Source organism: Gambusia affinis, linkage group LG01 (assembly GCF_019740435.1).
Source record: "Gambusia affinis linkage group LG01, SWU_Gaff_1.0, whole genome shotgun sequence".
Classification (NCBI taxonomy): domain Eukaryota; kingdom Metazoa; phylum Chordata; class Actinopteri; order Cyprinodontiformes; family Poeciliidae; genus Gambusia; species Gambusia affinis.
Window position 1 is genome coordinate 40,723,534 of NC_057868.1, and position 9,828 is coordinate 40,733,361.

The 9,828-nt window shown below is 41.7% G+C and overlaps 1 protein-coding gene across 2 annotated transcripts; it reads right to left on the reverse strand.

The window, feature by feature from the left end:
- Positions 1-258: 258 nt before the first annotated feature.
- LOC122833328 (protein NDRG3-like) lies at positions 259-9,546 on the reverse strand. Of its 2 annotated transcripts, none has more exons than XM_044120916.1 (16): positions 9,367-9,546; positions 5,534-5,629; positions 5,387-5,419; positions 5,177-5,282; positions 4,960-5,080; positions 4,735-4,797; positions 4,568-4,628; positions 4,399-4,485; positions 4,268-4,324; positions 4,056-4,159; positions 3,209-3,274; positions 3,080-3,131; positions 2,872-2,919; positions 1,843-1,878; positions 1,713-1,764; positions 259-1,151 (listed from the first exon to the last, which is right to left on the reverse strand). In XM_044120916.1, the coding sequence occupies exons 2-16, from the start codon at positions 5,588-5,590 to the stop codon at positions 1,081-1,083; spliced, it is 1,014 nt and encodes a 337-aa protein (XP_043976851.1). In that variant the 5' UTR covers positions 5,591-5,629; positions 9,367-9,546; the 3' UTR covers positions 259-1,080. The 2 variants fall into 2 exon arrangements, with proteins under 2 accessions (XP_043976851.1, XP_043976776.1); XM_044120841.1 differs by lacking the exon at positions 9,367-9,546 and adding an exon at positions 8,854-9,013.
- Between the last annotated feature and the right edge of the window lie 282 nt (positions 9,547-9,828).

The following is a 9,828-nucleotide window of genomic DNA, read 5'->3' on the forward strand; positions in this document are numbered from 1 at the left end:
TTATCTGAAGAAAATAATTCAAAACTTCTTTTCAGGTTAAAGTTGTTTTTTCTACTTATTTTATTTTTTTTCCAGTTTCAATACTTTTCATTTTTAAAAATTATAGTTTTTTTCAATTTCATAAGGTTTTAACAGAGTAAAGTGTTGGCCCCAATTTGTCTCCATATTTTTGCGGAGCGGACTCGATCATCAGCAGAATCATTCCATGTTTGAACCGGGTTTGGTTCTGGTTCTGTGGTTCTGAGCAGCGAGGAGCCGTTGATTTATTTCAGCTTTATTTCATTACAAACTACAGAAACAAACAACCAGCAGGTTTAGAACCAGAGCAACAGGAAACCAGAACCGCAGCAGGACCCGGTTCTGCTCCAGGAACCACAGGGTTCTGAGCTCCTGAAGGACTCCCATTTACTGAAGAGAATGGAGCAGAACCGGGTTCTGGTTCTGCCTGGTTCTGGGGTTGTTGGTGTCTTCTGTAGAGCAGAACATCGGGCCCACACAAAGTTCTCATGCTACGACTCGGCATGCCGACAAACGGACTGCAGAGATTCTGAGGGAAGCAGATGGAGCCGACCCGGCGGTACCAGAAACAAGTTCTGACGAAGCAGATGAAGATGAGTTCTGGTTTTGGGCCAAGCTGTGATTTAGAAGCAGAACCAGTTTGGTTCTGGAGTTGAATCGGACCTCCCCTCAAAGTTCATGAATGAGTTTCAGGACGAGAAACTCCTTTAAAAATTTAACTTCCTGAAGGAGTCGGGTCCATCAGAACCAAATATCAATAATAAATATCAAAAAGATTGGATCAGAACCACAAGAAACAGAGAAAAATGTCTGATCCAAGAGAACAAGAACCACAGAACAACAGCATGTAAACTCCACGAAGAGAGAAACGTGTTAACATGGCGACTGCTGGACAACAGAACCGCACCGGTCCGATCTCCAGCCTGAACTGGACTCTTCAGGAAGAACTCTGACAACTGAATGAGGAGAAGAACCAGAACCGCAAGGCCGGCACTGCCGGCTGGATGGTCTGGAGCTCAGCGGCGCCGCCTGGTGGGCGTCGGTGGCGCTGCGGCGCCGGACTCACATGGCGCTGGCGCTGGTGACGGAGCGGCTCCTGGAGCGGATCAGACGGGTCATACCGGCCGCGGGCACTGGGGGCAGGGGGGCAAAGGTCAGGGGGTCCAGCAGTAATATTAAACCAAAAAATCAAAACTAACTAAACAAATTTAGAGACAGAAGCTGCTGTTCAGTTCTGGAACAAAGTCGGGTCGTTACAAACACACACCGTCTTCAACGGCACCAGATCGGTTAAAAACAGGAGGATCTTCACAGCGTCTAGTACAGGATTTATAAACTTTCTGTCAGGAGGGAAAAATCATCAGCACCATGTACAGACCAAAAAAATATTTTTAAAAACTAAAATCCCCCAAAATGTTTTCTTTATCTACTCAATAACAAACTAAGCCTGAACTATTTGAATTAAAGTCACCTGATTTTGAGTTTATCTATTCAACACCTGATAGCAGCACAATAATAACCTTATTATATCTAATTAATAATCATAAATAATCCCCAGATTAGTCCTACACTGGATTGATTCCAGCGGAAAGCTTTTCTTATCTTACAGTTTTTAGCTGCAGATTCATTTGTAATGAAGACGTGAGACAGATCAGGATAAAAGCTGAGTGTGAAGCCGACGTGCAGATACTCACTGTATCCCATCCCCTGGAGGAAATACTTGATGGCCTCGACTAACTTCCCAGGCTGAACAGAAAAATCATTTTTGTTTTCATTCAACATTAAAAACAGAACCAGGAAGTCCTGTGTTTATCTGAAACTCACCTGAACCATCTGAGGAAGTCCCCCACAGTCCGCCATCTAGTGGACAGATAAGGAATGGCATCATTATCAGAGTGACCAGCTTTAATCTGCTGGTTTCAGCGTCTGGTTCATTCACTGTGAGAAGGCTGAACTGTCAGCCACAATCACACTGTGAGAAATCAGATAACAGCAGGCAGACATGACATCTATATGTTTATAATAACTATAAATTATCCTAAGACTACCTTCAAAAATGTTTATTCAAGTTATTGAACGTCACTTTTTACATGCAGTGACATGTAAAAAGTGAGACCGGCGAGAAAAGCGGCATGTTGACAGAATTTTGTCAACATGCAGAATCCTACGTCAGAAACCGATGTTTTAATCAGATGTGTGGTAAAAGTGGCGTTTTGTGACACTTTTGGCTTTCCGTAGGGTGGAACATATTCTGTAAAACATAATTTGAAATGAATGTGATTAATAAAACTTGGTCTCAAAGTTTTCTAAAATCTGAAAAAATACCAAACTGAACAAATGCAGGTTCATCTTTTTCATACACAACATTTGTCTCAAAATGTAATGTTTGATGAAGTTTCTTAAAGTTGCATTTTTTCCAAATAAAAATTTTTGAACATGTTCTTTGCTTGCAAGAATATTGGAACAAATTTCTCTCCATAAAAAAAATTGAAAAACTAATAAAACAAAAATTCGATTTATTTAGTAAAGATGAATATAACAAGTAGTCAATCAATTAATCACAGTATGAATTAAAATCAGCTTAATAAATTCCATTATGGTGATTAAGAATTTTTAAGGAAAATTTTGTAGGCAGAGACATTATAAACTATTTTATTTATTGTTTTGGGTTGTTTTATTTTGGATAATTAAGTAAACAGTTCCAGTATTTATTGTTCTTTGAGAAGGCGAGCTTCCATTAATATGCCAAGTATCAATGTATTACTTGAAAATGTTCTAAAAACCACAATATTATCACTTATTGCAATAATTAACAGACGTTGTCATGGTAACAAGGCCTGAACAGGTGGTTACCTTCAGCAGGGTGGTCTTGGTGGGATCCAGTTTGGAGTTACAATCCACCTACATAACAAACAAACAAAACTTCTTAAAATGACAAAAAATCCAGAAAAATATGAAGAAGTTTAAAAATAAGAAAAGGAAAAAAAACTAAATATAAATACTGCAGACAGATGGCCAATCAGAGAGCTGCATTCTAAGGAGGAAGAGGGTGGAGACTCACCACGGCGTCCACAAAAGGTGACATGTCTCCGACCACCAGCAGAACGGGACACCTGAGGAACAACCAGCCAATCAGAGCGGCCGACAGGAACCGGGCAACCAGGTGAGTTCAGGTTGGGGGCGGAGTTACCTGAGTGTGACGATGCCGCTTCCAGTGAGACCAGGGCTGGGTCGGTCTATCTCCAGGTCAATACGGCTGATGCACGCACACACACACACACACACACACACACACACACACACAGGGCGTTAACTGCATCAAATAACTTCTATAAAAACATGTTATTACATATTTATTAAAACTGTCACCATGTTGTCCCATGTTGACATGTGACATGATGATGTACAGCAAGTTCATCATCCTTATGTACTTGCTGTTAAATGTTATGATGGTGGAGAAACAACTTATCATTAGAGGAAAACAATTTATCTGTCAACATCATGGTGGCCATGCTAACTAGCTTTAGCATTGATAAGAGCGGCCTGCTGGCCCTGATTGGTTGTTTCTAGTTAGCACTGGGAGTCGGCAGAGGGGGTTGATTTTTTTACAGTTCATACAAAACTGTCACAAAATACTGAGTTTCAACAAATAAATAAAAAAAACTTTATAAAAATTACACACTGCAGCTTTAATAGGAGATGTTTTACATCATATGAACTCAAGTCACTTGAGATTTGATTTTAACATTTTCTCTTAAATGTTAAATGTTTCTATTTAACATTTAAATAGATGTTAAATCTATTTAATATCTATTTAAATAGATGTTAAATATTGATGCTCTGAGTGTTACCAATCGATTATTGAATGACTTGCTGATTACTTCACTGATAGAATAGAATAGAATAGAATAGAATAGAATAGAAGTACTTTTTTCATCCCAGCAGGGAAATTACTTTGCAGTTGCAGCATAGAGACAAGAATCAATTAATCAGGATTAACCGTCTGAATTGACAGGAAGTGAGCGGCGGCGCCTCACTTCTCATAGCTGTTGTAGAACAAGGCCAGGTTCTCGTGAGGAATGTCCTCACAGATGTGGAGTCTCAGCGTCTGAATGATCTCCTTGTTCTCTAGTAACTCCTCCTGCTCACACACACACACACACACACACACACACACACACATAGATAAAGTCCCGTCAGTTGATGCTGTGGGACCTGTGGGACATGAGGACGGTGCGGTGTCCCTCACAGAGGTGAAGTGGTGTCCCATGATGTTGTCCACCAGGCTGCTGGTCCAGCTGCTCAGCTGCAGGAAACAAAATGGAGGCTCAGTTTGTGTCTCTGCTTCGTTCGTTCGCCTGCGTCTGGGGAGACGGTTACCTTGGAGGCAGCCCAGTCCACCCAGCCTTTGGCACACGGGTCGATGTTGATCAGAATCAAGCCTTCCACCAAGCTGGGCTTGTTCAGCTGAAACAAAAACAACTGGTTTTAGTGGGAGCAGTGGGAGGAGTCAGAATGGAACTGAGGATGACTGGGTGGGTTTGATTACAGCCAGCTTGGTGAGGACGTAGGCTCCAGCTCCAACGCCGATACCGATCACACTCTTCACCCTGAAGACACAACCAGACTCAGAGTGACCCTAGAGTGACCTCTGAATGACCTCTGAATGACCTTGCACCATCACGCCCTTCCTGCTCCAGAGGACAGAGGACTTACTGCAGCTTGGAGAGGACAGGAGGCAGCATCTCAGCCAGCTCCTCCATGGCAGGGTACTCGTACCTGGACACACACACACACACACACACACACACACACGCACACAGTCAGAGCTAATTACTGCACACAGTCACTGAGGCCACTTGGTTATGGAGTGTGTGAATGTGTCTGTGTGTGTGTGTGTGTGTGTGTGTGTGTGTGTGTGTGTGTGTGTGTGGGTGTTACCCAGGGGGGAAGACTGGAGCGTTGTCCTGCTGTCCAGGAGCATCAACATGCAGCACAGAGAAATGCTGCGTCACTTCCTGCATGTCCTCGAAGTTGAACAGTGTGTTGAAGCACGACTTGTCTGCAGACAGACGGACAGAGAGACACAGGGACATGAGGACATGAGGACACGTCCAGATGTCCTCTGGTCTCCATCTGCAGCGCCCCGTTTACTCACGGTTCAGTCCAAGGTCGTGGTAGGTGAGGATTGTGGGCTGGTTGCCCTTGGCGACGCCCCTCATGGTGACGTGCAGCACTCCATGCGCTGTCTCCACGTCGTGTTCCTGGACGATACACACACTCAGACTTTCATGAAATACTAATTCTGTGCTGGCTGGTTTGAATCCTTCCACACTAATCAGTTGTGAAGCCAACTGTCTGAACTCACCTTGCAGTTGACGTCCTGCAGGTTGTTCCTATTCTGCAACGACAACACAGACAACTGGATAACTGATCATCGCTCTTCATCAGGGCTACAGGGTCGATTTCAGCTTCATAACGCCATGTCTGAGCTGTGCTAAGCCCCGCCCCTCACCTGTCCTGTGAGCAGAGGTTTGATCTCCGTCAGCTGCACGTCATGAAGCTCCTCCATGATCTCAGTGTTTCACACCAGTCAGCTGGAAGAAAACACCTTAACAGACAGGCAGGAGAGGGTTAAATTCAAACATCCGTTCATCATCAGAAAAAAGAAAAAAACAACAACACAGCTGCACAATCACAGCTCGTTTTGAAATGTCAAAGGTCACCCGCTGATCTGAGGTAAATTACACTGTGGTGCAGCTGTTAGCAGGAAGTGCTGCCAGTGATGGGATAATAACTGAATGGGTTTAATTGCAGCCGTTTGCAGCATCTTTAAATGTGTTTTGCAGCATTCAGCTTGGAGGGGTTAAAATGTTTCTGACTGAAAAACTCCAAACTGTCAGAGAACTAATCACAAACTGAGACTTACATTGAAAATATACACAAATATTCCTAAATCTGGGAGCAGTTTATTAAAAGCTCTCATCTCTAAACCTGATTAAAATGTTACAAAACTGAAAGATGTTCATGGTGGATCCTTCCTGCTCACCGCCGACACAAGAAAAACACAAACTGAACTCCAAAATCCTTCTGGTTTTATCAGAAATTGTTGACTTTCCTTTAATCTTTAAAATCTTTAATCTTAATGTCACAGAAGTCTGTTGCCATGGCGATAAGAAAACAGCAGTGAACCGGTCTGTCTCTACTGGATCAGCACCGGTTTCACTTCAAATTCAAAACCATTTGTAAAAATCCACAAAAGTTTCAACAAGTTTATTTACAAACAAACATGGAAATGAAAAACTCGTCAGTTGTCATGTTTTCTTATTGTTTAATCAAATATTCTAGAACATCAGATTTACTCAGCCTAAGGTTTCCAGCTTAATCTGATGGAAACATGAAGTGTGTGTGTGTGTGTGTGTGTGTGTGTGTGTGTGTGTGTGTGTGTGTGTGTGTGTGTTTGTGTGTGCAGACAGGTTTTAGCAGGTTGGGTTCTGGTTTGATAAACTGTGTCCTAAAGTCAAACAGAACATTCCATCAAGCCTCAATCAGCAGGAAGTCAACAGGAAACTGAATAAAGTGTTTCCTGTTTTCTTCAATAAAGAAAATCCAATAAGCATAAATACAATAAGAGTTCAGAAACAGATACTCAGGTATCTTCCAGACCATAAACTGACATGACAGGAATGTCATAAACAAACATCAGCCTCGTTTGGTTTTTATCCCAGAATACTTCAGTGTAAAGAAAGAAAAACAAATCACAATATTGATTCAAATACATAAAGAGTGATCTGTAGTTCAGTAATTAATCAGGTTTTATTTTCCTTTTGTTTTGTTCAACTATGATTTTGGTAGACTAATTATTGTAGGAAATTATTTCTGAACCTACTGGATCTTCTTCCAGTTTCAAGGTATTTATCATGTTTTCAATGTTTCAGTTCAAGTCAATTAATTTACAAATTACTTTATTGATCCCAAAGAGATATTAAATGTTGTTGTTAGTCACAGTAATTTAGGTTCTTTATTGTAGATGCTGACGGCTGTGGACAGGAAAGATCTCACGTAGCAGTCCATGTTACAATGAATCTGAAGAAGCCTCTGACTGAAGACAGTTGTTGTTCATTTAGCCTGCATGGCTGGGTTAAAATGATGTAGAAGAAACAACAGAACTTCACTTTGGTCAGAGTGTAAAGCTAACAGACAGCCTGACCAGCAGGAGGCAGCGTTCAGCAGGTGAGAAATGCTTAGCATCCTCCTCCACCAGGATCCACCTGAAGTCCAGAGTGGATCCAGAAATCCTACCTCCATAGCAGAAGTGATTCAGGGTTTATTTCTGCCTGCTGGGGTCTGACTGGGTCCAGTTTCCAAACAGCAGAAAAACTCAGAACATGAGCTGAGGTCCTGAAAAACTTCCTGTAGATGCAGAAAAGTCTGAGCCAATCAGCTGAGCGGTAACTCTGAACCGTTTCCCATCACATGCTGAGTTTAGTTTCATCTGGGCATTTTGACCAAACTTCTACACTTTAGTCTGTTTTGTCCAGCAGTCGTTGTTCACTCAGTCAATAGATCTACCATATCAGACTCTGACAGGGATTTAAAGTTGGATGGACTCCTACCCAGAATGCCCTGCACTGTAGTCCACTTCCTAAAGCATTTGAACCAAACCCGTTCAAACCCAGACCGAGTTTCTGACCCAACCAGACCAGGGTATGTAACTGGACCCGAGTTTGTACTTTAGTCTGCATCAGAGTTCGATTAGCGTTCACACCTCCTCAACCCGACCGACTTTCTAGGCAAATCATCCGCCATCTTGCCTCTACGCTCCTTCTCCATGTAGTGTGACGCCCCCTCATGGTGACGCTTGCCAAAACGGACGGCAGACAAGGCCTGGCTGTCACCATAACAAATTTTACTGGGGGATAAATTGTCCCAGAAATTACAGCAATAAATGATAATATTGTTGTTTTCAGACCATTTTCAAGTAATATTATGGTCATGGCATAATAATGCAAGAACATGTTCTGAAATATAAATAAACTTTAGACTCTAATGAACATTTAGTAAACACTGGGACTGGAAGACAATTAAATATCCAAAATAATAAATGAAACATCAGAAACATTCGATAAAAATGAACTATGAAATCTCTGTAAACAAAATTGTCCTTCAAAATAAGGGCTAGTTGAGACAAAGACACCAGACTGAAGACTTTAGTAGTGAGAGAGAAAAGTTCAAAACCCAAACCAGTTCAAAAACCAAACCAGTTCACAAACCAAACCAGTTCTAAAACCAAACCAGTTCAAAACCCAAACCAGTTCTAAAACCAAACCAGTTCACAAACCAAACCAGTTCTAAAACCAAACCAGTTCAAAACCCAAACCAGTTCTAAAACCAAACCAGTTCAAAAACCAAACCAGTTCACAAACCAAACCAGTTCACAAACCAAACCAGTTCACAAACCAAACCAGTTCTAAAACCAAACCAGTTCTAAAACCAAACCAGTTCTATAACCAAACCAGTTCACAAACCAAACCAGTTCTAAAACCAAACCAGTTCTAAAACGACAGTTTTTCAGAGAATGTTAAACAAAATGGAAAAAACATTATGAGATTCTGCTTCACACACAGACTACCTTCAGTCAGAGGCCTCATCAGAACCCCTGAAACAGACTGCTATAGGAGCTCATATTGGTAAATTACTCCAGGATGGATGAACAGTTTTAAAGCTTTCCAGGTTGCTCCTCCTCTTAGCTCATTGCTGATCGCTTTCCGCCCTGCCATGGTGGTTAACACACATACAGCTTTCACCGAGGTATTCACGATGATTATCACTCACCTTCCCAACAGCCAGAGAAGCAGAAAGGAAGGATGAAGGCACTTTTCTCTGAGTTCCGATGAATGAAAATCAGACTTTATTTTAAATATAATTTGCTATTTGGGTTAGCAGCAGCAGATCTGATGAACTGGATGTTTTCTGGCTGAGCTGTCCGCCCACATTAGCGCACAAAGAGCCACAATAGGATGGTAACGTAACCTCCACAGACAGGGAGCCTTAGCAACCAACCGTTACCATGGGAGACGACATCTCCAGCTCGCGCGCGCACTCACACACTGACATACACACACTCCGATACACAAACACACACCTGTAACTCGTAACATCGTCATAATGTAGGCGAGCTCCATCAGAACAGAACCGAACCGTTCTACAAACAGAACCTTTGAGTTACCGCTTAACACAAGCAACGATCCCCAGTGGTCAGTTAGTAGTTTTAACTAGCCTGCCAGTCGTTACTAGATAACCAGTCACAAGTTAACTGACATTAATGGATTTTGTTTCCCCACTCACCGTTAATCGGTTCACCCCTGAAGCGGGTCGGTATGCGGTTTAATCCGGTTCGGCAGCAGGTAACCGTTGGTAACTAGCAGAGTTTGATTAATCTGGTCGCGAGGAGGATTCTCTCTCTGGTCGTTCTGCTGCACGCGGACAGTCCGGGGCGGAGCTACGTCAGAAATCTAAACATGGGGGCGGGGCCTTGATGTTTACTTCAGGGACAAATTAGAACAGAAAACAACAAAACTGATTCATGTCAGCCCAGTAAATATTCCCCAATAATCCACATACATAAAAGTTGATTCTGGTTATGTGTCATTAGAAAAAGTCAGCTTGTTATGTGTGGCTCTAAATAATCATTATGAGATTTTATAATAATAATAATAATAATAATAATAATAATAATAATAATAATAATAATAATAATAATAATAATAATAATAATAATAATAATAATAATAATAATAATAATGCATT

Coding starts and splice junctions, on each gene's coding strand:
- LOC122833328 (XM_044120916.1), bottom strand. CDS start 5,590: ATGGAGGAGCTTCATGACGTGCAGCTGACGGAGATCAAACCTCTGCTC. Junction 5,420..5,533: donor AACCTCTGCTCACAGGACAG/GTGAGGGGCGGG, acceptor TTGTCGTTGCAG/AATAGGAACAACCTGCAGGA. Junction 4,798..4,959: donor GCTCCAGTCTTCCCCCCTGG/GTAACACCCACA, acceptor GTGTGTGTCCAG/GTACGAGTACCCTGCCATGG.